Source organism: Rattus norvegicus, chromosome 10 (assembly GCF_036323735.1).
Source record: "Rattus norvegicus strain BN/NHsdMcwi chromosome 10, GRCr8, whole genome shotgun sequence".
Lineage (NCBI taxonomy): Eukaryota > Metazoa > Chordata > Mammalia > Rodentia > Muridae > Rattus > Rattus norvegicus.
Window position 1 is genome coordinate 1,407,055 of NC_086028.1, and position 27,624 is coordinate 1,434,678.

General features: G+C 42.6%; 1 protein-coding gene across 8 annotated transcripts in view; it reads left to right on the forward strand.

The window, feature by feature from the left end:
* Marf1 (meiosis regulator and mRNA stability factor 1) overlaps positions 1-27,624 on the forward strand; it is a 44,704-nt gene that overhangs the window by 11,784 nt on the left and 5,296 nt on the right. For 5 of the 8 annotated variants that reach the window (XM_006245856.5, XM_063268362.1, NM_133421.3 and 2 more), the window contains exons 7-25: positions 205-377; positions 2,999-3,424; positions 3,596-3,753; positions 3,840-3,998; positions 5,195-5,384; positions 6,819-6,997; positions 8,088-8,168; positions 12,242-12,478; positions 12,565-12,684; positions 13,225-13,400; positions 14,976-15,196; positions 15,946-16,088; positions 16,216-16,349; positions 17,731-17,933; positions 18,586-18,813; positions 23,030-23,260; positions 25,759-25,971; positions 27,252-27,312; positions 27,397-27,513. In XM_006245856.5, the coding sequence (XP_006245918.1) occupies positions 205-377; positions 2,999-3,424; positions 3,596-3,753; positions 3,840-3,998; positions 5,195-5,384; positions 6,819-6,997; positions 8,088-8,168; positions 12,242-12,478; positions 12,565-12,684; positions 13,225-13,400; positions 14,976-15,196; positions 15,946-16,088; positions 16,216-16,349; positions 17,731-17,933; positions 18,586-18,813; positions 23,030-23,260; positions 25,759-25,971; positions 27,252-27,312; positions 27,397-27,513 (3,450 nt within the window). Of the gene's footprint in view, positions 1-204; positions 378-2,998; positions 3,425-3,595; positions 3,754-3,839; positions 3,999-5,194; positions 5,385-6,818; positions 6,998-8,087; positions 8,169-12,241; positions 12,479-12,564; positions 12,685-13,224; positions 13,401-14,975; positions 15,197-15,945; positions 16,089-16,215; positions 16,350-17,730; positions 17,934-18,585; positions 18,814-23,029; positions 23,261-25,758; positions 25,972-27,251; positions 27,313-27,396; positions 27,514-27,624 lie in introns of those variants that run through there. The other 3 variants (XM_006245854.5, XM_063268363.1, XM_063268364.1) reach the window with 2 other exon arrangements.

The window sequence follows — 27,624 nt, forward strand, 5'->3', positions numbered from 1 at the left end:
AGTAGAAGGTAACCAAGTCTTGGGTGTGTAATATGACTGCCCTGTCATGTTTAACTCTCCATGAGAAAATGTGCTCCTGTTCAAAAAGGGGAGAGTGACTGACCCTGAGCCAGGCCTGCCTGTCTTGGACATGGCACTAGCTGTCCAGGGCTGTCTCGGTTGAATGTTTCTAATACTGGTTTGTTTGGTTTTTTTTTCTTTTAGCTGATGTTAATTTTGCATTAGAACTCAGTGATCTCAGGCACCGGCATGGTTTCCACATCATTTTGGTACATAAAAACCAGGCCTCTGAAGCCTTGTTACATCATGCTAACCAGCTGATCAGATTTGAAGAGTTCATTTCCGATCTACCCCCCAGGTTACCACTGAAGATTCCTGTGAGTGGGTTTCTGTTGCTTTTGTTGTTTCCTAGTGATAGATTTTGGAGGCTGAGAGACTGCCCTTGCTTGGTAAGGGCAAGTCCAGGGGTGTTGTTTTTTTTTGAGAGGTTGATTACAGTTTGAAATAAGCTTTAAAACCACAAAGTCTTGTCTTGAACAGGTACAGATGAGTTTTCTTTTAATGGCTTAGAGAGCCAACTTTACTCAGAGATAGGACTTGCCATTGTCCCCAAGCCTAGAGGCACTTTATGTCTAATGGATGAGACAGTGGAAGAAGCATCATTTGCTTCAGGCATTATGAGTAAAGAACATGGCAAGACCTCACACACTTGTGTGTCTGCCTTCAGATAACAGAGCAATTGCCCATCTCGGGGAATTTTTTTTCCTAAGCTGAAAAAACTGCTTCTTTTCAGTGTGTTTCTTGTCATGCATGCATGTCATTGGGTGTTATAGGGCACATATATTAGGAGAGTGTGAACACATTCCCAGGCTCAACATTTCTGCTAGAATTGATTTGGGATAAGGATGATTGACACAGTGCTGAGTCATGTGTATACTGTTGGGGGAATGCATGTATAACTCAGAAAGAAATTCTAACACTGATGAAAAAGACTTCCATGTAGGTGCACCAGGAGAATGACAACCCCATACATTAAATGCATTTTTACTATATAATTTAATAAAATAACTATGGTTGCAGATGTGTTTTATAAAAGATCATGTCCAACTCAGTACTTGGGACATGTACTTATAATCTCATAATCTCAACATTTACAAGTTAGAAGCAGTGTCTCACAAGTTCCAGGCTAACCTGGGCTGCATGAAGAGATCTTATCTCAAAAACAAGAAGGATGGCATCCAGTGTCATCACAGAATGAGGTAGAAGTTAGTGTTTCCTGCTAGTACCAGATGCCAGCAAGCCCAGGGTCTATCCTAATCAAAACCATGTGAGGGATGATTCCCAGTTGGAGGTTGCAGATTGTAGTCCAAGGGATAGCATCACAGCCTACTGCAGCCTTTTGAGCCTCTTTTCTAATCACTTGTGATTTGGGGACCTGTGGCCAGAGCTGCATTACCTGCCTTCTATATCTGTCTTGTGCTCTCTAACTGTACATGGCCATTGAATCAGTTGTATTTTGGCAGAGAGCTTGCCCATGTGGGATGTCTTATGATTTAAAAAGACCAATTATCCAAAATATTCAGTCATGTGGGATGGTTTCTCATTCACCAGTGGTAATGGCATAGCTTTTCTATCCTGTGTTTCAGCCCAGCCCTTTAATAAGTTGTGCTAGCTTTGCCTGGGCTTTGAGTTGCAGGTGTCACAGGAAAGAGTGAGGTTTTATTGATGACTGGTTGACACAACCCATGTAAAAAGGAAGTTCCCAATACAAAAGTAATGTCAGTATAAAAACAAAAACAACATTTAGAGCACAGAACCTCACCGGCCTACCTTGAGGGGACTACTGTTTATAGGTTAGTGTTGTTCTCCAAATGTTAAAAAAAAATTGTCACATGTCTTTTTTCTTCAATCATAATACAATATCATAACTTAATATCATAAATGCACAGAAATGGGTGCATTTCTGTGACCACATAAAATATTGGTATGAATCTCCCATTAGAATGCTGATTGACAAGCTGGGTAGTGGCAGCGCATGCCTTTAATCCCAGGACTCAGCAGGCAGAGGCAGACAGATCTGTTGAGCTTGAGGCTAGCCTGGTCTACAGAGCTACTTTCAGGACAGCCAGGGCAACCACAGAGAAACCCTGTCTGTCTCGAAAACCAAAATAAGCAAAAATGAGCACAGACTGATAGCATGCGTGGCTGGCCATTGGTTTGTTTAAGCAGTCTGCCTATTACCAGACATGTTTCTACAAAGTAGCTCATCCAGGGAGGCTTTGGAGCATACATTCTCAGCTGTGGTAGGTCTGGGTTAGAAGTCACAGGTAAAGTCTTTCTTGTCATCCAAGAAAGTGGTATTGATGCCTACTCTTAACATTGAGGAGTACAGATATCTCCTTGAGACATGTGACAGGTTAAAAAGTACTATGTCCATATGTAGTTGAACTTACTAAACCTTTTTTTTTTTTTTAAGCAAATCTCCTTTTCTTTTGCTGTTGGTGCCCTTGAATATTTTTCTGTGGCTCCCAGTTTTAGTCTCTGCACAATTATCTTCATTTTCCTAGCATTTGAGTTGTTTTATTTCTGAGGCATGCATTCCAGGTTATCTGGAAGGGTTCTAATCACAAAAGTTATATAGGCTATTGACCAACAAGTACATTTCATTGATTTTTAATATTCACTGGTTGTACCTTCAGTTTGCAATGGTTTCCATGTGATGTCTGCTGGTCATTGGTGTTCCCTCCTCACCCCAGGCACCAGTGTCTAGGTTGACATTTTCTGGACATTGAATAGAGATGGAATTTCTCACTATAGCTGTGCCTAGCTGATTATTGGGAATGACATTACACTGAATAGGTTTACCCTCTCCCATCAAAGTTGCTGTTCTTTCCTCTTGTGTATTAGCTGCAGTGGAAATAGCACTTGTTCTGGTTTTGAAATTGAATGTATACTTTAGACTAAACATGATCTAACACTTTTCTTCCTATGCATGCAGTGCCACACTCTACTCTATGTTTATAACCTGCCGGCAAATAAAGATGGCAAGAGCATCAGCAACAGGCTCAGGCGCCTCTCTGATAACTGTGGTGGCAAGGTGCTAAGTATCACAGGCTGCAGCGCTATTCTCCGCTTTATAAACCAAGACAGCGCAGAGCGGGCCCAGAAGCGAATGGAAAATGAAGATGTCTTTGGCAACAGGATCATTGTATCCTTTACTCCAAAGCATAGAGAATGCTTTGAAGCCAAGAGTTCGAATGCTGTTGTTGATAAAGCAAAGTCTCCCAAAAAAGTCAAGAACACAAAACTGTGCCTCATCAAAGACACAGGTGAACAGTCACCCAGTGCCAAAGCCATGCCTGGGAAAGGGTTGCAGGCAAATTCTGGATCTGCTACAAAAAACACAAACTTTAAAGGTTTACAGGTAATTTTGACCTCTCTCGCTTTCTGAAGCTTATGGCAGCTTTGGTTTCTTTCTGTGCGCTCTGGGCCTGCTGGCTCCTGCTGTACCCTCTTACTTGTCATTTTACTCTGTGTAGAATCTCACTCATCTGAGGTACCGAGGTTTAAGGCTGCTGTACTTGCATCTTGACAGGAGCTGTGCCGAATGGAACCAAAGTCTGGCAATAGAATCCGTGACCATCAGCAAGGCCATGGGAGCCTGGCCACACTGCCTAACAGTGGCCCAACCGCTTCAGTGCCCACACTGAAAAACACAGGTGTGAGGGAGACACTTCACAGAAGCAGTCAAAAGTATGTCCAGTTTTTCTTTTGTAGGAGTTGCTTCTGTGAAATTATGGAGACCTGTGACATTATTCTTAAATTCTTGCTCCTGCTAGAAAAGAGAACCTCAGTTCCCAGAGCATTGCCAGCTCTCCTGCACAGAAGAAAAAGAGAGAGGGGACTGTCTTCCAAATAAGCTACCCATCTGCATTCAGCCAGCTGATCGCCTCAAGGCAAGTCAGTCCTCTGTTCAGCTCTCAGTCTTGGTCTCCGAGGTAAGTTCAGCTTTTTCACCCATGGGATGGCTATGCAACAGGAAGGTTCTAGATCACTGAGTTAGAGACTCTCACTGCCAGCCCTCCCTTCAGACCACTATAGCTGATATTCCCAGGCCCTCCCCTTCAGGCCGCCATAGCTGTATTCCAGGGCAGTGCTTTCCTCCGTTGTCCTCTCCATTTGGAAAGCTAGGTGAGTCCATGTGAACAGGGAAGAGCATTAGGATGTCCTCATGGTCAACTGTGGTATGCACGCCTGTATTTTCAGAATTTGGGAGGCTGAGGCAAGAGGCTCACAAGCCTGATCAGTTCAAGGCCAGCCTTCGTAACTTATCAAGACCTGGAATACAACCAACTAGGCAAATAGTGCCTTACACTGTTTTTGTTCAGGGAAGCCAAAGTGAGATGTGCATTGGCTGCTCATAATATGGCACTTCGTAGAAGGCTGCTGGAAACCCACTTTGTGAGAATTGGCAGACGGGCTGCTATAAAGACCTGTTCTCACACTGCATTTTCTGTAGTTAAGATCACTGCAAAAGCCAAGTACAGTTTTGCACATTGTTGATCCTAGCGTTTGAGAGATAGTGATCTTAAATCTCTGGGAGATGGAGTCCAGCTTGGTCTACATAGTGAATTTCAGGACAGCAAAAGCTATATAGTGAGTCTCTGTCTCCAAAAGTTTTTTTTTTTTTTTTTTTTTTTGGTTCTTTTTTTCGGAGCTGGGGACCGAACCCAGGGCCTTGCGCTTCCTAGGCAAGCGCTCTACCACTGAGCTAAATCCCCAACCCCTCCAAAATTTTTTTAAAAAGTACTACAGAAAGGAAATGTATAATTTCTGGTGTAACGGTTGACACTAGAGCCTGCCTTCAGTCAGAGGAGGTTAAAATTAAGCATTAGAGGCTAAATTTGTAAGATTAAAAAAATGCTTGGAGTAGAATTTCAATTCAGCAAGGCTTCCTAAGGAACATTTATTCCTTTTTGCTTTAAATATTTCTGTGAAATAACATTTGATATTGAATAATTTTTTTATTGAGGTTCACGTGTACTTTAGACATTAAGCCTAGATCAGTATAGGTTTAAGGTAAAACACATTCCAAAATCAAATAGGAAAATCTCTTCATCAGTAGCTTCTGACAAAATGAGAGTAACAGAACCTCAGACCATAGAATGGTTCATCTCTTATGTGTTCTCTCCAGGAGTATGTCTCCAAACCTTTTGAACACCGCCTCGCCACTTGCTTTCAACATTGCCAATCCCAGTAGCGCTGCTGACTGCTCAGACCCATTTGCAAATGGTGTTGACATCCAGGTCAGCAATGTGGACTACAGGCTGTCCCGGAAGGAGCTACAGCAGCTCCTCCAAGAAGCCTTCTCCAAGCATGGCCAGGTAACTTAAGTCTTGTTATTTGGGTAATTGGTTTGGAATTTTGGGAGTGGGTTTTATTTTCAAGACAGAATCTCAACTCTGAGCTCAGACTGGCTTCAAACATGTAAGAGTCTTTCTGCCTCAACCTCCCAGTTGTTATGATGAAAGGCATAATCCACAATACTCAGCTTCACTCTTTTGTTTTTTAAAAGAGATTTAGTTTTAAATTAGTTATATGGATGTATTTGTGTGGGGTGTGTGCACATATATATGGGTGCCCTTGGAGGCTAGAGGTGTCAGATCTCTTGGAGCCAAAGTTTCAGGTGGTTTTAAGCTGCCCAGTATGGATGCTTTGACTGAACTCTGGTCCTCTGAAAGACCAGGGAAAGACAGTGGTGTAAGCTCTTAACTGTTTAGCTCTTTCTCCAGCTGTACAATCCCACCCGTTGCCCCACTTCCTGTCCTTGCTGGTTTTATTGAACTGGTAGAGCTCAATGCCAGAGGGCCTAATTGGACACATAGCCATAACTGGGACATGGGAATGGCTGGGCAGGTTTGAACTTCTATGTCCTTCTGTGTGTTAGAAGAAATATAGAGGGGGCTGGAGAGATGACTCAGCAGTTAAGAGCACTGACTGCTCTTCCAGAGGTCCTGAGTTCAATTCTCAGCAACCTCATGGTGGCTCACAACCATCCATAATGTGATCTGATGCCCTCTTCTGGTGTGTCTGAAGATAGCCTCAGTGTACTCATATAAATATAAGTCTTAAACCAAAAGAGAAATATAGAACACAGTTTTTATGACATCACCCCATAGAAAATAAAACTAGCCATGAGAAGTGCCTGTCATAGATAAAAGAACTTGCTTTTAGAGCTACATGCAGAAATACAGAAAGTCTAAACCAGTGATTCTCAATCTTCTTAAGACTGATCCTTTAATGCAGCTCCTCATGTTGTGGTGACTCCCAACCCTAAAATCATTTCATTGCTACTTCTTCGTAACTAATTTTGCTACTGTTATGAATCATAATGTAAATATCTGATATGTAAGACATCTGATATGACACTCCTGTGAAAGGGTTGTTTGAATACCAAAGGGGCTTGACCTACAGGTGGAGATCCACTGGTCTAAAAGAATGTTGGCTACATCTCAGTATACCCAGCTTACTTATAAAACAAACAAACAAACAAAACCCTTCTATAGACCTGATATTTTGCAGCATTGGAGAAACTCTGAGTCTGCCTCTGAGAATGGTAATGTAAGCAAAAAGGCAGACTGGCCAGGATAGCTTCTTTGAAGATCACTTTCACTTTGTCACTTGCAATATCTCATTCAGACAAGTTAACCTTGTGTTAACCATCTGCTAACATATTTCCTAACAGTTCACTTTAACTTTTGAAGCTGACAGGCTCTAGGTAGATACTGGTAGTGGTGTTTTATTTTGTCCTGTTGTAGGTGAAGAGTGTTGAGCTCAGTCCCCATACTGATTACCAGCTCAAAGCCATCGTGCAGATGAGAAACCTGCATGACGCAATCTGTGCTGTGAACAGCCTCCACAGATACAAAATTGGCAGCAAGAAGATACTGGTGTCACTCTCCACAGGAGCTGCCAACAAGTCACTCTCTTTACTAAGGTAAAAAAACAGCATCCTAGCCATTTACTTCAGGACATAACAACTTGACCTTCAGATGGTTTGAAAATAATAAAAATATATTTTATCACATTCCCATTCCTCCTATATTCAGTAATGTTTATTGTGAATTGATGGGGTTTGAAATCTGCCCTCTGCCTTTTGTTCCCAGTCATTAAGCAAAAGCCAAACACAGCTTGAACTTGGCAGGCCCTTGGGAGTGAAGTAGCATGCTGCACACCCAGAACAGGTTCTAAGACTCGCAGACCTCTAGAATAAAGCACAGAATCCTGAAAAGTGTACCACAGTCTGCCTCAGAATTCCTGTGCAGAGTCTTTCTGCTGACCGAGTCAGTGAAGGATTTTGCAACTCGTAATATAGCAGGTCCTCGTGCTGCTCTGGGGAGCGAGTGAAATAAGATTCACCCTGAGTTTGGGAAGATCAGGGGTCTTCTCTGTGATTTGTACTTGGCTAGTACTTAAAGTTGTGGGTATTTTTTGTTTGTTGTTGTTTCTTAGAATAAAAATAATACTCAGGTTTTTGCAGTGTTTGGGGAAAGAAGAGAAATGGAGAAAAACCACTAATTCTGTGGCTCCTGGCTAATCACCTTAATGGGTTCACTTTTTGTTTGTCTTTGAGTATTTTTAGTACCATTTTTTGTAAAGGGTAATGAAGATGATACTTTGTCCAGTTACATGTCTACTCACCTGTAGAAATTCCGGTCCCATCCATCTAACACATAATCCACATATGGCAAGAGATAATTCAAGCTATTCTTCCTTTGCTTTGAGTTAAAAGTACAGTGTTTGTGTCCCCTGTCCTTAGGATAGCCCATGATTTTCTGCTACACAGATATGTGACATGCTGTTTCTGAGTCCCAGGGAATCCCAGGGAATGAATTTATCATTTTTCATGGCTTGTCCCAAAAATCCTTTTGATTTTCCTTTTAACTTTTCTGAAAAGTAAACTGTAACATACAGAAACTAGTAAGTTTACTTTGTTGACATTATGTTAATTTTATGAATCTTTAAAAATTATACTTTGTAATATATGGGAGTGGCCTGCACTTTAACTCATGGATTTTGTCCCACAGTACAGAAACAATGTCTATTCTTCAGGATGCTCCTGCCTGTTGTTTGCCTCTCTTTAAATTTATAGACATCTATGAAAAGAAGTAAGTTCCTTTTATTGTTCTGTTGATGCACTAGTGATTGGTAAATTTCAGGCAAAAAAGCTGCCATGCTCACCCTTAAGGAGCTTCTCACCAGGGAAAGAAAAGCAGATTGTGCTGTTTAGACTGGAAATGAACCTAACATTTTTTTAACAACTTTTTAAAACAAATTTAGACTTAAGTTCCTGTCATGGTTAGGGTTTTCTTGCTGTGAAGAGATACCTTGACAATGGCAGATCTTCTAAAGGAAAACATTGAATTGGGGCTGACTTACAGCTTCAGAGGTTTAGTCTGTTGTCGTTATGGTTGCATGCAGGCAGACATGGTGCTAGAGAGAGGTAGCTGAGAGTTCTACATCTGAATCCCTGGGCAGCAGGAAGATAGACGTTGGACCTGGCTTGAGATTCTGAAACCTCGAAGTCTACCCTTAGTTGACACACCTGTTTCTGACAAGGGCATACTTATTCCAACAAGGACATATATAGGGGCCATTTTTATTCAAACCACTACATTCTACTCCCTGCCCGCCATAGACTTGCAGCCATATCATAATGCAAAATGCATTTACTCCAACTTCAAAAGTCCCCAAAGTCTTTCACAATCTCAACACTCCACTGTTTAAAGTCTCTGATATTCATGGCAATCTCTTTTAACTGTAATCTGGAAAATCAAGCTAAAAGGCAGATCGCACACTTCTAACATACAGTGGCACAGATTATACCTTACTCTTCCAAATGGGAGAATAGGATATAATGAGGAAATACTGCACCAAAGCAAGACTGAAAACCAGCTGTCCAAACTCAAAACTCCGCATCTCCGTGTCTGATGTCAAAATGTTCTTCAGATCTCAAACTTCTTTCTGCTTTGTTGACTGCAGTACACTTCTTTCTCTTGGGCTGGTTCCACCCACTCTTAGCAGGTTTCCTCAGAAAGTATCTCATGGCTTTGGCATCTCCAATATTTTGGGGTCTCCACATAATCCAGGTGTCAGCTTCACACCATGGCATTTTTATTCCTTCATGCAGAGACACTCCTGACATATGCTTGACTTTAGTTGTGTTCCTTAGTCTTGGCAATAACTTTCTTCTATCCTTGAGTCTAAGTAAGAACCATGTGACCAAAGCTGCCAAATTCTGCTGTTTCCTGGGCCTGGAAAATGGTCCCCTTATTCAGTTACATTTTCACCAGCTTTCTGTTTTCAGTGATTTCTTTCTTCCTAAGCCTAGCTTTCTGCGACTCACTCTGTTGACCAAGCTAACCTCAAACTCAAAGATCAACCAGCCTCTGCCTTCTGAGTGCTGGGATTAATGCCTGTCTGTAAATTTTATTTTAATTCCTTTTTACTTTTTAGTTTCTTTTCACAAAGTGGAAGTTTAGGTGGGTGAGGGTCTTGCCCTGAGGTCACCACTCCCTTTATTCTGCTTAGCAACTTCTGTCTTAGGTAGGGTTTCTATTGCTGTGAAGAGACACCGTGACTATGGCGGCTCTTAAAAAAGAAAACATTTAATTGGAATTGATTTATAGTCCATTATTGTCATAGTGGGAACCATGGTACTGGAGAAGGAGCTTGAGAGTGTCACATCCAGTTTACAAGAAGAAACACACACACACACACACACACACACACACACACACACACACACACACACACACGGCCTGGTTTGAGCATCTGAAACCTCAAAGCCTATCCCCAGTGATGTACTTACTCTCACAAGGCCACGACTTCTCCAACAAGGCCACACTTCTGAATAGTGCCACTTGGTAAGAGCTTAGGGGGACCATTTTCTTTCAGATCATCATAGCTTCTAAAGCTGTCTTCCATATTTTATTTTGCATAGTAGTTTATTACTGTTCCAGTGGCATTTGTGAGCTTGCTCCATACTTTAGACAGGAATGAGAATCTTCAGTTTCCAGTGTAAAGTAGATGCAGAGCAGGTCTTTTGGAATGAAAAGCTGAGGCACTGCAGAAAATACAGATTTGCATTTGTTCTGTATCCAAAGAGTTTCTTAGAAGGAAAAAGAAGTTCTCACAAATTCTTCTGTGAATCAAATAGAAATGGCAATCAAAAGGAGGTATAGGGATGAGAGAGTGCTTCAGAGGTCCAGGCAGCATGGGGAGTAAGGCAGTTACTCTGAGTGAGTCCTTGTGTGGATTAGAGAAAGGAGGGAAAGAGAGAGGTATGGTTGTAAGAACTGTTCTCAAGGAGAGGAATAAAAGAAGCAAAGTTCTACACCAGTCCCAATTTTGTGCTGATGTAATTGGACTACGAAGAACTGTGTGCCACAAAATTGTAAGCCTCTTTGAGGCCTGGTGGCCAGCATTTGGGTGTGGAGGCCAGAGGAGTTTGAGAGACATAATCAGCTGTGCAAGGCCAGACATCAGATGGCTCTCAAAAATTAAGTAAGTGGATGGATGGATGGATTTATAGATGGATGGATGGTAGATGGGCTAGAGTAGAGGTTCTCAACCTGTGTGTAGTGACCCCTTTGGGGGTTAAATGACCCTTTCAGAGGGGTAACATACCAGGTATCCTGCATATCAGATATTTACATTGCAATTCATAACAGTAGCAAGATTACAGTTATGAAGTAGTAACAAAAATAATCTTATGGGTTGGGGTCAGTACAACATGAGGAACTATATGTATTAAAGGGTCACAGCATTAAGGTTGAGAACCACTGAACTAGAGAGATGGCTCAGCAGTTAGGAGGAACACTGGCTGCTCTTGCAGTAGACCCAGATTCAATTCCCAGGACCCACATGGTGGCTAACACCTACTTATCTCTACTTATCTCTAGTGGATCCGATGCCCTTTTCTGATCTCCAAGGGTACTGTACACATGTGGTGCACAGACATACATGTAAGCAAAACATGTATACACATTAAAGAATAATTTTTAAAGACAGTCCTTTTTTTAAAGGACTGGTGTTGGGTAGAAAGCAAGATGGCAGTATAAAACGTGGGACAGTTAAACAGGAAGCAGTTTGTTGAGTAGAACGTTGTGTTTGGTCTTGGTTTTGGACATAAAAGTTCTAGGGCATCCTTGGAGTCTCAAGATAGAGAGTTGGAGTGCTATTTTGTAGGCTCTGTGTGAAAGATGCTGGCTCTGAAAGTAATAGCTGCTATTTGTTGAAGAGGCATTGTTTATGATGGGCAGGGAATCAGAACCAGAAGAGGGAGGGAGCGCTGATGGAAGGCCAAAGAGTCAAGCAAGGTCCCAGAGGGTAAGGGTAAGTAAGGAAAGTGTGTGGAAAGAGAACATGCCAGACACTGGGGAGAGTCAGGGATGAGGTTTGAGGACTTAGGGACAGGAAGAAGAGACTAGAGCCTGAATAGATGTCAATCATGAGAGGTTAGTTATTTCCACTCTAAAGGAGTTTAAGACCAAGAATAAGAGAGCACAGAGAGAATGCATATCTCCCTATGTGGGAGACTCCAGGGACTGGTGTTGGTAGGGAAGAAGCTTGATGGATGTAGGACACTAGGAATAGAACCTGGAGAGTTAGGAAGGAATTACTAATACCCAGGCCTAATCATACTCAGCCCTCATTTATTTAGGAGGTGTGATGCAAGTTATCGCAATATTTAAAGTCAGCAAAATTGAGACTCAAAACTGGTTGTGTATCTTAATTAAGTTTATGAAAGGCTGAAGCAGACAGAGGCTGCATATAAATTCAAATCTGTTTGAATACAGAGCTCTGGCCAATATGCTCCAGCTATAGCAGTTCCAGGTCAGGGTTGAGTCCAGATACAGAGGACAGTGGTCCAAAGTTGAGGTCAGTGTGGTGCAAACAGGTCTCAAAAGGAGCACATTTCAGGGGGCAGTGGTTGGAGGTGACACATGTTGAGAGCATCTTGGACACTGGCATGGGAAAGAGCTATGAAATGGTAGTACTGTTGTAGTCAGCAGGGAGCCATGTGGCTTCAAGAGTGAGTGAGTGAGCTCAGTCAATAGTTTCATTTTACTCTTGGTGAGATGGGAAAGCCATTCTGTGTTGTATTATTAAACTGGTCTGGTTTGTCTACATAATCAAAGAAAAGCATTCTAAACCAACATCTCTTTCCTGTTCTTAGGTATGGACACAAGTTAAATGTGTCTGATTTATATAAATTAACAGACATGATTGCAATCCGTGAACAGGGAAATGGGCGACTAGTGTGTCTCTTACCCAGTAACCAGGCCCGCCAGAGCCCACTGGGCTCTTCCCAGTCACATGATGGCTCCTCTACAAACTGCAGCCCAGTTCTCTTTGAAGAGTTGGAGTATCACGAATCTGTGTGCAAGCAGCACTGCTCGAACAAGGACTTCAGGTACATCAAGGCACTCCAAAAAGTGTGAACAGGGAATGCTTTTCACTCCTGAGAACTCAGCTCACTGTTTGCTGTCTTTCCTGCAGCGAACTTGTATTTGATCCAGACTCTTACAAGGTTCCTTTTGTGGTTCTCTCTTTGAAAGTGTTCGCACCTCAAGTTCATAGTCTCCTGCAGACCCACGAGGGCACTGTGCCTTTGCTGAGGTGAGCCATATTAGCCATTGGGAGTGGAGTGCTTGTGGGGCCATTCCTGAAGTCTGCCTACTGATGGAAGCAAGGATTAGAAGCAGGGCTCTGTCCTAGGGTTGAAACTTTGAGAAATGAATCATGCACTTGGTATTTCAGCAAGCAACTGGGTCTATGTTGGATTTCACAAACATAAAAGTGAGAACAGTTTCTTCATAGCAGGAAAGAGATGCTTCCAATTGGAAAACTGCACAAGTGCCATGAGAGTACATCTTTTCACCTGTGTTCAGGTGCCACGGCTGGAAAGCAGTTCAATCATTAGAGTATATTGAACTACTCTGGGCCACAGACAAAGGCCAACTCGAGATTTAGTGGCCTTGACAACCCACAGTGCTTTATCTAATTCCCTACTGAACACTGCCCAGGGATTTCTACAGCTATTAGAACGTGTCCAGCAGCTACTTCTCACAAGATACACTGGTTAAAGCCTGCTGCTCTGCCTGCACTGCCATTTTCCTGCCCTTTTCCTTATTCTCACTTAACCATTCATCCCTTCAGCTTTCCAGATTGCTATGCTGCGGAGTTTGGTGACCTAGAAATTACGCAAGACAGAGACAAAGGTGTCCCCTTAGAGCACTTCATCACCTGCATTCCAGGAGTGAACATTGCCACTGCTCAGAATGGCGTCAAAGTAGTGAAGTGGATTCACAACAAGCCCCCACCTCCCAACACTGGTAGGTGGGCCTGTGTCAGGGATTGAGCCTTAAGCTCCCACCTGTCTACAGGGAGGACAGGATGAAGCTCTCTCTGGCTTTGATTTCAAACAGTAGCACCATTTTCACCAAAGTATCTCCACTAATCTTAAAACTTCCCAGATGTTAAGGACTTGGTAGAACCTGACTTCTGAAGATGCCAAAATTGGGCCAGCAAGATGGCTCAGAAAGTAAATGTACCCACCATGAAGCCTGAAAACCTGAGTTTGAACACCAGGATCAACATGGTGGAAGAAGAGAGCCAGTTCACACACACACACACACACACACACAAAATCAACACTCTCTCTCTCTCAGACACTCACTCACTCACTCTTCCTTTTCTTTGGCCCTTTCTTCCTTCTTAGACTTGCACCTCTGTTTAAAGGTAGAAGGAACTGGAAGCCTGGTCTGAGTCAGCTGCTCTGGGGGAGCCCTGGACAGAAGCACCTTCCTAAACCCATCTTTTCCTCTCAGTCTTAGGCTGCACAGGGCCATGGGAGACTCCCATCCTCCCTCTTGTGCTATGAGCCCACAAATTTCTTCCTTCTACTTCTCCATAAAGATTTTCATCTGATTTTTTTTTTTTTAGTTTTTTTAATTATCATCATCTTCATTATCATTATTACCAGAGATAGTGTCTTACTTATATAATCAAAGCTTGTTTTAAATTCATAATCCTCTTGCTTCAGCCTCCCCTGCCCCAGTGCAGAGATCACTATGCCAGCACTACTTAGGCTTTTTTTTAAATAATTTATTTGATTTTTTATGTTCATTGGTGTTTTGCCTCCATGTATGTCTATGTGAGGGCGTCAGAAGCTCTGAGACTGGAGTTACAGACAGTTGTGAGCTGCCATGTGGGCACTGGGAATTGAACCTGGGTCCTCTGGAAGAGCCGCCAGTGAGTGCTCTTACCCTGAGCCATCTCTGCAACACCTTTTTTTAGATAGAGCTTTTTTCAGGTGTGAGCACCTAAGGTTTTCAAAACTTGATGGTGCAGAGCTCTTTCTTTAGCATTTAAGAGACAGTCAGGAATACTGCTGTGAACATGTCTTCATAGGATGGATGGTCCAGTCCTGCTAGGGCTGTAATGAGGTAGGTGGATAAATCTGGTTCCGCCTCAGTTTCCCATCCAGTTCAAATTACTGTTTCCCATAGCTTTCTGGGTAAAATTTCAGCTCCACTATTGGATAATTAATGTGCCACCTTCCTGATGCCTATCTATACTGTGTCTGTGGGAGAAATATGATGAGTAAATTACAAATGGATTCTTGAAATATAGCCAGTGTAGTCTGGGAAGTCTTTGTTAACGTCCACTTCTACCATAACCTCAGAGTGCTCTGTGGTTTTCTATTTTTGACACCTTTTGAGAATTAAGGCAAATAGTTTGCCTCCCTGTAGTAAAAGGGTCTGGTCATGTGGTCCTGTAGTGCCTGTGTATAGAAGCTGAAACTTGAAACAGCTGCTTGCTGCATTGTGATCCTGAGCTAAGCACACAAGATAGTCTTTGAGCCAGTGAAATCACGCCTAAGGCCTCATGGTGTTTTTCTTTTCTAGACCCTTGGCTTCTTCGTTCTAAAAGCCCTGTGAGAAATCCTCAGCTGATTCAGTTCAGCAGAGAAGTCATTGATTTACTAAAGAACCAACCATCTTGCATACTACCAATCAGTAATTTCATCCCTTTGTACCATCACCATTTTGGAAAGCAGTGCCGGGTTTCAGACTATGGATATTCCAAGCTGATTGAGCTACTAGAAGCCGTGCCTCATGTGTTGCAGGTAAAGGATACAAGGGGTTACTTATTTAAAGGAGGGTTCCTCCAGGACTTTAGCTCTACAACCAAAGACTGAAACAAAATAGTTCTCATTTCTCAGAAAGTCTGAGCTAAACAGCCTGTAAGAGCTTGCTTCAAAATGCACAAGCTACTCGAGTTCTCAAGAAACTACAAATTTCCAACCTAAAAGAATTCCTTAGAGGTCTGTGGGCGTTTTCCTTTTAGTCTTTAGGGGCTGATGCCTGCTTTCCAGCAATGTTCTTTACGATGTTCATTAGTGTACGGGGCCGCTGTGAGCATAATGTACTTAAAAGTTGGTACCTACCAGGGAGTTAAGTGCTCTACTTTTCATGAGTTGGACATTAGTCACTGTGCTAGGGTTTATTGGATCCTATCTAGACTACCTATAACGTCCCTGAATACAATGTTTTAATAATTTCCTACTTGTTTAAAAAGGCCTGAAAAACTTCATCTGTCTTTTAGAGATGAAATCAGTCATCCAGACTGAACATGTGCACTTCCTCTTTGTGCTCATGACCTTTTGAGGCACTTTGAAAACAAGCAAATGATCTTGGTACCAGACAGGGTCATTGTTCTTTCTAACTGTACTTAGTGAATTGTGTCCATTTCACATTGCAAGCATATATTTGAGGGAGATAGTCTGAGGTAACAAGAGCAAGAAAGACCAGAGACAAGGTTGACATATCTTTTGAGTTCTTTATAGTGTTAGTAATTAGAACTTTTCATTTTCAGATTCTTGGAATGGGCTCCAAGCGTCTACTGACCCTCACTCATAGGGCACAGGTGAAGCGCTTTACTCAGGATTTACTGAAACTTCTCAAGTCCCAGGCCAGCAAGCAGGTCATTGTGAGCGATTTCTCACAGGCTTATCATTGGTGAGTGGACGGGAAGCTTTTCAAAAAATCAATCAATCAATCAATCAATCAATCTGTTTTTTGTAAAGCTTGTTATTGTGGCAATGATTATACTCATTCTTTGTCCATTTTCCATGTTAAAACATAGGTGTTTCTCAAAGGACTGGGATGTCACGGAATACGGTGTTTGTGACTTGATTGATATAATATCAGAGATCCCAGACACAACTATTTGCTTGTCCCAACAAGATGATGACATGGTCATTTGTATCCGAAAAAGAGGTATATAGAGGAATGTTGTCTATCTCAGTGGTGCTGTTGTTTGTACTTTTGAGACCCGACTTCACTGTGTAGCCCAGGCTGGCAGTAGCACTCTGACCTCAGTCTCCTAAGTGCTGGGATTGTGGGCTTGAGCTTAGTCATTGTTTACTTTTAAATGGAGTAGTTATTTTAATTGTGTGAGTATGTGGTGGGGGTGTGCTTTTCTCTCCCCCTTTCCGTGGCTCTTAATGGTTCCTTTGAAAGTGCAACTTGTAACATTACCTGGTGCACAAAACCTGTGTTCTTTGGAAGAGGGGAAGTCATGTGCCCTGTAAGAAAGCACACTGGTTAGTGGGGCTTCTTTAATCCCAGCACTTGGGAGGCAGAGGCAGGCTGATCTCTGTGAGTTCAAGGCCATCCTACTCTACAGAGTGAGTTCCAGGACAGCCAGGGATACACAGAGAAACCCTGTCTTGAAGAAGGAAAAGGCAGGCAGGCAGGCAGGCAGGCAAAGAATCTACTCAAAGGAGAAGAGCTATAACCAGCATTTTGTTAAATGCTTCTCAGCTATGTGCATGTTTCTAGAGTCTGTGTGAGATGATGGAGAATCCATTTTAGCTCTGAGAATTATTTCACTGTGCATATTTTGGAAGAAAATAAACACAGAGGAATGTGGCATTTGTCTTTGTAGTTGTTGTAGTTCAGCTAAGTCTGGGAGATACCTTATTCTGCCCATTACCAGTGAGAGGGTCTCTGCGTCCCTGAGGTCACAAGCTTCCAGTATTAAAACAGACTCCATAAAGAAGGGTAGGGGGAGGGATTAGGGGGGGGGATGTTTGCCCGGAAACTGGGAAAGGGAATAACACTCGAAATGTAAATAAGAAATACTCAAGTTAATTTAAAAAAAAAAAAAGTGTCCTTTTTCAATCAATTTAAAAATTAACAGATAGGAAGATCAATATTTAAGTACTTTTTTTTGTTTTGTTACAATTTTGATGCATAATAACTCCTTTCTCCTGACAACTTTTAACTGGAGATCAAATGAATAAACAAAAAGCACGTGAGTGTTCAGAAATAACACTTATTGGTTGGAGCACCCAGACTTGTATGTCTATCTTGTTCACATAGGTGTAGTGGACAGGATTTATAGAAACTATCCATGTCTTGTAGGTGAAGACAAGTGTATCTTTCACCTCCCACAATAGCACCTTTGCTACCCAGGATTGTGCCTTAGCCTGTATGAGAACCACTGGCTCCAAGAACCTAGTTCTAAGTTTAGTGTGGGCTGTGTGGGCTGAGGAAGGCAAAGCTGATCTCTTGTGACCCTGACAGAGCCCCTTCAGGGTTGCTACTAAACACAGCATGTGGGTGCCTGATTTATAAGGTGCTTTATTTTTTAAAGAACGAACTCAGGATGAAATAGAAAGGACAAAGCAGTTCTCCAAAGATGTTGTGGACTTGCTGCGCCACCAGCCCCATTTCCGAATGCCCTTTAACAAGTTCATTCCCTCTTACCACCACCACTTTGGCCGGCAGTGCAAACTTGCATATTATGGATTTACCAAGTTGCTGGAACTTTTGGAAGCCATACCTGAGATTTTACAAGTAAGTGAAGAGATTCTAATTCTTTAACTTTTTCTGAGCAGTGTATTTTGGAGATGTTAAGTGTTTATAGTTATGAGTCTGAAATAGCCTCATCAGAAAAAACTGTATTGTTGACCTAATTAGTAAATTTAGGTAAATGTGCAATTTGTTCTGTAATCTCAGAATTCATGAGGTGGAGCCTGGGGAGTTCTGTAACTGAAGCCAGCCTAGTGTAAACAGCAAGAATAATCAAAATTAATCTTCAGCTTGTGTGAGAGTAATTACTGAAAATAGGATGAGGTGATTTAAATAGTAAACTGGATAATTTGAGCAGCCTTGGAGGCTAACTAACTCCTAACTGCCTTGGAGGCGGAGTGGGAATATTCATACCAAGCTTTCCTAGCAGGTCTGGGTTTCTCTTACTTTTTTTAACATTATCTTTGACTCCAAAAATGTTAAAAACTTTTCGTTATAAAACATACATAACAGAATTTACTGCCAGGAAAAAGAATGTCTTACATGTGTGTTTGAGTGCTGAGGGAAGAGCTCTTTGGTTTTGCTGAAGTGTGCCTTTTTGACACATTCCCATCTTAAGTGAGCAATGTGTTGTGTCACTTAACTCTATAGACAATCATGTGTTTAAACCTCTCCTTCTGCCCTCTGTGTTTCTAAGGTGTTGGAATGTGGAGAAGAGAAAATCCTGACTTTGACTGAAGTGGAGCGATTCAAAGCTCTAGCTGCCCAGTTTGTTAAGCTTTTGCGTTCCCAAAAGGGTAACTGCCTTATGATGACAGATCTGTTCACAGAATATGCTAAAACTTTTGGTTATACATTTCGTCTCCAAGACTATGATGTCAGTTCAGTCTCAGCTTTGACACAGAAGCTCTGCCATGTTGTAAAGGTAAGCCAGTGTCCTTTTACTGACAAGGCTGTGGCATGGTCTATGTGAGGTGTTGTATGTACTACAACATTTCGTTTGTGTGTACCCTGTGGGTCCTGCTGATGTTTCATAGCTGTGGGTCATTGAAACCTTAATAGGTACTAGGAAGTGGCTTAGTTTGGCACATATACTCAGGTATATATTCTCAGGTATAATAACCTCTGCCATGCTGGAATCTGGTTATATATTTATTACCGACAGGTTAGAGGTGGAACCATTACAAGAGATAAGAAGGGAGTGACCAGTAGCATCCCATGAGACTTAGGTAGCTGGAGGGGACTGTCGTGCTGCTGAGAACAGCACTTAGAAGAGACTGAACAATGAAGTATCAAGGGAAAGTGGAAGCAGTATTTGCTACAGCTTTTGGCTAGCTTGCTTGTGAGGGGAAGTGGGAGAGCCACAGCTAATCACATGGGATGACGTCCAGGTACTGGAATTGGGTAGGTTTAAAACTTTCAAAGAACAATGATCTGAGAAGTGTTCCAACACAGACAAGAAGCACTTCTGGGGTAGTCTGATGAGGAGGTGGAAGGTGAGCCATGAGAAGGGACTGCCTTAATCTTTCACAGGAATTGGGGCTGTTGGATGGGATCTGATAAAACTAAATCTGGCACCAGGAACTAAATGGTCACCAGGAAAAGGATGCTATGTTACCATTAAGTGGAAGGTTACTGTAGTAGAAAATAGTAGTAAATCTTGTTACTGGGTTTCTTATCCCCCTTATACCATTTATGTTCCCAGATAAAACACACAGCCTTTGATTTTTTCAATAGCCTTAGGCAGCACAATAGCTAAGCAGCTGCCTCCCCTCCATGTTAGAATCTACTTTCCTATCGGTAACCCCAAGGAATCACTCACTATTCACTGTGTTCCACCTGGGCTGCTCTTAACTCCAGTTGGCCCTTGCCCATGGCAGCTCTCCTTCTCCCTCTGTTGTTGTAAAAATATAAAAAATAAAAATGCTGTCTTTTATTCCCATGAGGTCTACACCGAAGTGCCCCAAGATAGCTGCTAGGTATCTTTTTTTTTTTTTTCTTTTCTTTTCTTTTCTTTTTTTTCGGAGCTGGGGACTGAACCCAGGGCCTTGCGCTTGCTAGGCAAGTGCTCTACCACTGAGCTAAATCCCCAACCCCTAGCTGCTAGGTATCTTAATCTCTGTTAGCAAAGTCTCTGACCCGCTCTGCTCCATCCCATATCACACTGCTGAAGGCTTCTCTGAGCCTGGCAGCAGTCTCTCTACCTATCTAGTTCCAAGGCAGGTTTCCATGCCAGAAACACACATGCCTACTCCATGGTGGCCCAGACTAGCCGCCTCACACTCTCTTAAATCTGCACATGAAAGAACACACAACACAATAACCTTTGACCCAATTGGTAAGATATAATTGCCCACCTAAACATACAAAGCCCAGTACACATCCATTCTTTAAGAACATTCATAACAACCTGTAAACACACAGAATGGTATCTTAATATCAACTTCCATTTTCTCTCCTCCGTGGCTACTACTCTCTGTCCCTCCTGTCTCCTCCTCTTCCTTCAAACTTTTCTCCCTCCCATCCTTCCTTCTCATCCAATGACAGGCCTCCTCCTATCCTGTACCTGCCCTCACCTGTATTTTACAAATTAAATCAGGAGAAGGTTCTGGTGAAGTCTTGTGAGTCCTGAGTATGATCCTTGGGGCAATGAAATTAGCATCAAAATACAAATAACTCCAGGGTAAACCACAGCATTCCTCCAGCATGTTGTTTTTCTATTCCTTGACAGCTCTCCCTTCTCCCTCCTCCTGGTCCTCTCTCTCCAAGCCTGTGAAACCTAAACCCCACCTGTGTCTCTTCTGCCCAGCTATTGGCATCTTTATTTACCAATCACAAGTAACTGGGGACCAGGTCACAGTGACTACTGCAGACTCATTACAATAGTCAGTAAAAGACAAAACCTCAACAAGTTAAGGTAAATGTTGAAAGAGGAGAGAGATCAGAGCTTAAGGTAGAAGAGCTCAGAGAAGGTGTGATACTGTGGAGTCAGGGAAGCTAGTGCTCACCACAAATGAATGGTAGGGATAAGTGTGCCATCTGAGTGTAGGTCCAGAAGTTGATGGTTGGGTTCATGGTAGGAGCTGGCCAGATGACCACAATGGAAAGGACTTAAGGGGCAAAAGAACTTAAATTATTGACAGGAATGCCAGTGAACCAGTGGCCCCTTAGTGCTAAGATGGGCAGAAAAGTGAGTAACAGAGGGCTGGCCTATAATCCCAGGGCCTAAGGAGGCTGAAGCAGGAAAACTTGAAATTTAAGGACAGCCTGAGCAACTTAACAAGACCCTATCTCCAACTTTAAAAAAATAAAAATAAAAAGACTAGAGTTAAGCTCAATAGTAGAGTTTGCCCAGCTTGCAAAGCCCGGTTTTCAGTCCTCAGTACTGGGGATGGGGAGAAGCAGAAGCACATGAAGAAAGGAGTCATGTGAGACTTGAAAGAAGATGGGGAGATTGAAGACAGTAGCACTGTCTAGGTGGTGCAGGAACAAATCCATCCTCTCCTCCCTTTATGTACTTAAAAGGCAGCAAGGAGTGTTACCCGAAGTCCTAAGGAGTCCTAGCCGAGCCATCATTGCTATATGAGAAATGGGAAGTCTGAATTTCCTCTTGGGGTTCTCAGTCTCATGTACAAAGATAAGAATAGATTCAAAATAGAAGCTGGAGGTCACTTAGAGTTTTAAAGAAAAAATCTCCAGACTGGCAGTGCCTTGAAGAGGATTGATTGGAGAAAGGGGATGGGAGAGGAGTTGGGGGCTGGCCACGCCATTTGGGAAGCTGGCACAGAGGTAAGCCACTTGGTGGGGAGGCAGTTTTACAGAAAATGTAAGGAAGCCCAAAGTACTAGGGAGCACATGCTTAGGCTCTGGACTATCTGGAAGAAAATACAGAAGAAAAAGGAATAGTTAGGCTTTTCCAAATCACAACTCCGAAAGATGGGCAGACACACCTAAGCTTCATTGTTGGCTTATGGGTGGGGGTTGGAAATTCTGGAAAGGAAAAATACATTGTTTTATGATATACCCACCTATCATTTAGCTAGGTCTTTGTCCTGCCCAGCAGAATTAAATGCTATCAAAGAATAGTTGTTTGTTTGTCTATTTTTATGTATATGGGTGTTTTGCTTACATGTATTTCTGTGCACCACATATATGCAGTACCCGTGGAAGCCAGAAGAGGGTGTTGGGTCCTCTGGGACTGGAGTTACAAATGGTTGTGATCTGCCATGCTGGGAATTGCACTCTGATCCTCTGGAAGTGTAGCCAGTGCTCTTAAGCAATGAGCCATCTCTCCAGCCCTTTTCTTAACAATAAGGGAGAAATTAATGGCAGTGGATTACATTCCTTAACAAAGAGTGAGAAGGACTGATCAGTTCACCTCTGTCTTCCATTCCATGTCTACCCCAGACACCCTATGATGTGTGAGAATGTGCAATTTTAGAAGTGGATAAACACAGAGCCTGGAATGTGTCTCTCTGGAGTGGTGTCTGCAGTGGAATCAATTAGAAGTTGAGGGATTGAAAGGACATGGTATATATGACAGGTCCAGGTCTCCCCAGTTTCCACTGGCCAAGATGTTAGTGGGAGCTGGGGGGAAGATCTCAGGTAGATAGGAAGGTTGTAAGCCAGGACTAGGGAAGGATGTGGATCAGTTGGTTGAGTGCTTGCTCAGTATACACTAAAGCCTTTGGCCCAATTCCCTGTGCTGCACAAATTGGATGTGGTGGTATACATCTGTGGTTCTGGCACATGGGAGGTAGAAACAAGGAGGATCTTGAATTCAAGGTTATTTTTGGCTACATAGACATCAGAGAAATGCAACTTTCCCTGTGTTCGCTAGCTTAGCCACGACGCGCCAGCTGGCCTGCTGTCCCTCTGCCTAAGGGGAAAGCAGCAAGGAAGGGAGAACAAAGAAGTAGAGAGAACCATGGCAGTGTCTTCCAAATTTCTTTAAGATGAGTAGGAGGAGTTTGAGCTTATAGACTATAGGGAGGGTAAAAACAATTTCTGCTCTAGTCTCTTTCTACGTGTTGGTCTGCCATAAACAAGAAACGCACTGCTGTTTGTGTGTGGGTTCCTCTATTGGTCTCATTAGCCAGAATGAGATGATCTGAATTGGACTTGTATTCTCCTTTTTGTAGGTTGCTGATATGGAGTCTGGCAAACAAATCCAACTGATAACCCGGAAGTCTTTGCGGCCTCTCACTGTTCAGTTGCTGGTGGTGTTGATGTCTTGGGAAGGAGATGCTTATCTTCCCGTTGATGAGCTCAAGAGACATTATGAAACCACTCACAGTACTCCTCTCAACCCCTGTGAATATGGTTTCATGACTTTGACTGAGCTACTGAAGAGTCTGCCTTCTTTAGTAGAGGTATGTGTGTGAGTCCATATCAGAAGCTTCTCAGCCTGTTAGATCTACCTTAGTATGTGTACAGCTGGAGGGGCGCTAGAGCTCTTAAAAATGGCTGGTTATTTTTCTTCGTCTTAGTAATGCTTTTATCTTTTTGAATTAAAATATGATCTCCCGGGGTTGGGGATTTAGCTCAGTGGTAGGGCGCTTGCCTAGCAAGTGCAAGGCCCTGGGTTCGGTCCTCAGCTCCAAAAAAAAAAAAATGATCTCCCTTCCATTCCCTCACCTTAACCCCTCCCATGCTCTCTCTCAAATTCATGATCTCCTTTAAAAATGTATCATTTACTGTTAGATTATTTTATGTGTACAAGTGTTTTGTTTGCATTTATATGTATGCATCAAATGTATGCCTAGTGCCCACAGAACTGAGAAGAAAAGGAGGCTTTAGCGCACAGGGAACTGGAGTTAAGTTACAAATGGTGGTTGATCATTTAGGTGCTGGGAATTGAATCCAGGTTTTTTTCAAGAGTAGCAAGGGTTCTTAACTGCTGAGTTATATCTCTCCATTTCCTCTTTTCTTTAAGTGGTGGTGTGTGTTTGTGTGTGTGTGTACATGGGAACACACACACGGTAGCAAGTGTGTGGAAGTGTTTCCCAGGAGTGGCTGTATTTGTACACTTGCTGAGGCATTTGAAGCTATACATACATACACTCATGCACACAATAATGTTAAAAAATAAAAATTTTTAAGTGTCAATTAATCCTGAAAAAGTAGATAACTGTAGCTTTTTAAAGATTATTTTTTAAATTTTATGTGTATAAGTGTTTTGTTTGTTTGCACACTGTGCCCATGGAGGTTGGAAGAAAGTTTTGTGTACTCTGGAACTGGAAATTCAGATGGCTGTCAACTGCCATGTGGGTGCTGGGAACCAAATCCAGGTCCTCTGCAAGAGGCGTATTACTCTTGCCTGCTGAACCTGCAGCTACCTAACTTCAGCTTTAGAAAACCAAACAAGACATTTTAGGGCATGAAAAAAAATGTGGTAGAAGGTATAATTTACTTTTTTCTTTTAATTGCCTTTGTTTGTTTATTGTGCTGTGAATCAAACACACATGACTATGTGGTAGGTCAATAATTAAAGGAAATCAAGTCCTTCTTGATATCTAAATTATATTCTAAGTAGGCATTATGCTGAGCTTTACCCCAGCCCCCAAGTCTGACACTTTAAAAACTGTGAATTACATTCCACCAAATGCAAGTTCTGAGCTTCAAGATAAAGAGCTTGTCATGGTTTGGTGACATTAGTGGTGCCCCTTCTTCTGGTAATATCAGCATATCTGCTGCTTAAACAGTGCTGGTTAAGTTTTTGCAGTTCAACCCTTGGTATGGAACTATGTAAGACAGGTATACAAAGCAAATATTTGTTTGATGATAAATGATAAGGAAATTTGTTTTTAAATGACTGGTTGGTATGAATGCTTTACCATTTACACATGGTATTTTGTTTTGCATATTGAGATGGATGTGCTTGTTTGTTTTCATGTAAAGGAATCTTGGCTGGATATTGAAACTATAGGATCTAAAGCATCTTCAATGTTTTTCAGAGTTGAATAATAGAAACCTGATATGAGCAGAAGAGCACAGCTATTAATAGCACACCTCAGATGCAAACCTAACTAGGTCCTTTATGCAGCACTTGTTGGAGTTGCATGGTGGCACTGAGTGTGTGACGCTGCTGCAAACACCTTGGATTCATTACCACTTTGCTCTTGAAGTACTTGTTGATTGTTGGGATTCAGAAACATTATTTTAAAGATTTATTTATTTATGTATGTGAGTGCTCTATCTGCATATGTTCCTCCATGAGAGAAGGTATCAGATCCCTTATAGATAGTGTGTTTGCTGCCTCACATATTCTCTGGGAGATGAAGTCTAGTACCAACAGCCACTGTGTGTGTGTGTGTGTGTGTGTGTGTGTGTGTGTCTGTCTGTCTGTCTGTCTGTCTTGCCTCACCTTTCCTGTCTGATTGCATTGGGATTACAGATTCCCTACTTTTCTTCCCTGCACTTCCAGTTTCTTTAAGCTTCAACAGTATTACACCTGCAGAGAAATCAAAATTGCCCTGGGTCTGTTAAGTCTTGCCATGAGCCTCTCCTGGGAGACCCTTATTATTTAAAAAAATATATATATTTATTTATTTATTATATATAAGTACACTGTAGCTGTCTTCAGACAACACCAGAAGAGGGCATCAGATCCCATAACAGGTGGTTCTGAGCCACCATGTAGTTGCTGGGATTTGAACTCAGGACCTCTGGAAGAATGGTCAGTGCTCTTAACCACTGAGCCATCTCTCCAGCCCCTGGGGGACCCTTCTCTGAGCCCCTTTGAAAGTTCCTTTGGAAGCCAAGGTGATTTGGGGCCTCCCTGAATGTTCTTGGCAGGAGGCCCTCATTCCAGAGCAGATAGGGCCTGTCTTTCAGGAAGTTTCTAATCTTCCTCTTTCTTCTGGGCCAGGTTTTTATGAATGATAAGGCAGAAGAGTGTGTGAAGCTCACAAGCCTATACTTGTTTGCAAAGAATGTGAGGTCTTTGCTTCATACCTATCACTACCAGCAGATTTTTCTTCATGAATTTGCCATGGCCTATACTAAATATGTAGGAGAAACACTGCAGCCCAAAACTTATGGCTACAGTAGTGTGGAGGAGCTACTGGGAGCCATCCCACAGGTAGGTGTTTTCCTCAGCTTCTGGGAAAGTGTCTTCCTGAAGAGCCATTGCTAATTCCTGATCATTGATGTAAGGTGTTACCTGGATGCTGCCAGATATGAAGAGTGAGTTTAGTGTTTCTCGGTGACTTTTATAAACCTTTATTCCTGTGTGCCAAGTAAGTTTTGGGCCTTCCTTCTAGAAATGTGCTCAGTGGTCACCTAACCAGACAGGACACCTAAGCCGATGTCCTGAGTGTAATATGTCTAGAGCAGCAGAGCTGTGACCCCTGTGATCATTTGATAGAGAATGGCCCAGGCAAGGCCCACTTCCTGAGCATTTAACAGTCTTGCAGGAGCAGCATCACAGATGTCTGTGAGTTACTGTATAGCAGAGCGGTGTAGGTTTTCATGGTAGATAATGTGGCCTGCACAATGAAGAACAGCCAGCAGCAGTGAGAGGCAATGAACCTGTTCTGGGAGATTGCTGCAAAAAAATAAAAGTGAAAAATACAAGTGTGCTAGAGCCTAGAGTGGGAGTTTTCCGAGGTCCTTGCTCCCCCGGGCATGAGCTTCCCTGTACTGTAGAGAAGGCAGAGGAGCCCAGCTTTACCTTTGGAAAGCATTACTGCTGTCCACAGAAGAGCTGAGGGAAAGTGGAGTGGGGGAAGAAGCTAATGCAATATCCTAACTGCTGCCCGGGCTCCAGAAGATATTGGTAAAGGAGTTGGGCTGGGTTAAAATAAATTCTAAAACCCAAAATACTTTAAAACCTTCTGAAGGCAACATGACACCACACTGAACAGCCCACACCTGACCTCCTGTGATGGATTGCAGTGAAAACACTTTTTCACTATTAATAAAAGGAAAAATTCATTTAAAGTGCCTTCAAGCCATGTGCATACGATGTTTATGAGATATGGTTGAATTTCTAGTTTCAGTGCTCCCAGATCCTAAAGGTACCTCACTAGATATAGTCAGATATTCCCAAATCCGAAGTCCTCTTGAGTCCAAGCATTTGAGACAGAAGGTGCTCAGCCTCCGATGTAGGAGTGGAAGAATTCCTGGAAGCTGAGGGCAGGCGTTAGGTGGAGAGCCCTAGGAGACAAGGCCTACTTCCATCCTGACTTGGCTGAATAGGTGGAGTGTTGCTTTAGAAGCTAAGAGAAAGCATAGAAAAACTGTTGGCATTTATTGAGTTCTCACTCTGGTATGTGAGATGCAGGCACAAGAGGCCCACTTTCCTGAATGTTAGGGTACTTTCCTTTTCCACTGCTTAACCAGAATATGTCTTGTGTGCAGGTGGTCTGGATAAAAGGACATGGTCATAAGAGAATTGTAGTGTTAAAAAATGACATGAAAAGTAAGTAAGCTCCCATCCCCTCCCCTGACTGCCTTGTGGTTCTCTCACTGACTTTCCTCTCTGATGGGCACTCTTGTCTTCTAGACCGGCTAAGTTCATTTGACCTTTCCCCTGTCAATCATGAAGACCAGCCTGCAGTCAGCAGGCAGATCCTGGAGGTGCCAGAACCCCATCTAGCCTCAGAGCTCCATCTCAGAACAGGTACTGGGTACTAGAGGGAAAGCAAGGACATAGACAGAGCCTTAAAGGTCAGGAAGTGCTTGGGGTAGGACATGTGGAGGAAACAGAACAGTGAGCAATTTCATTAAAGTT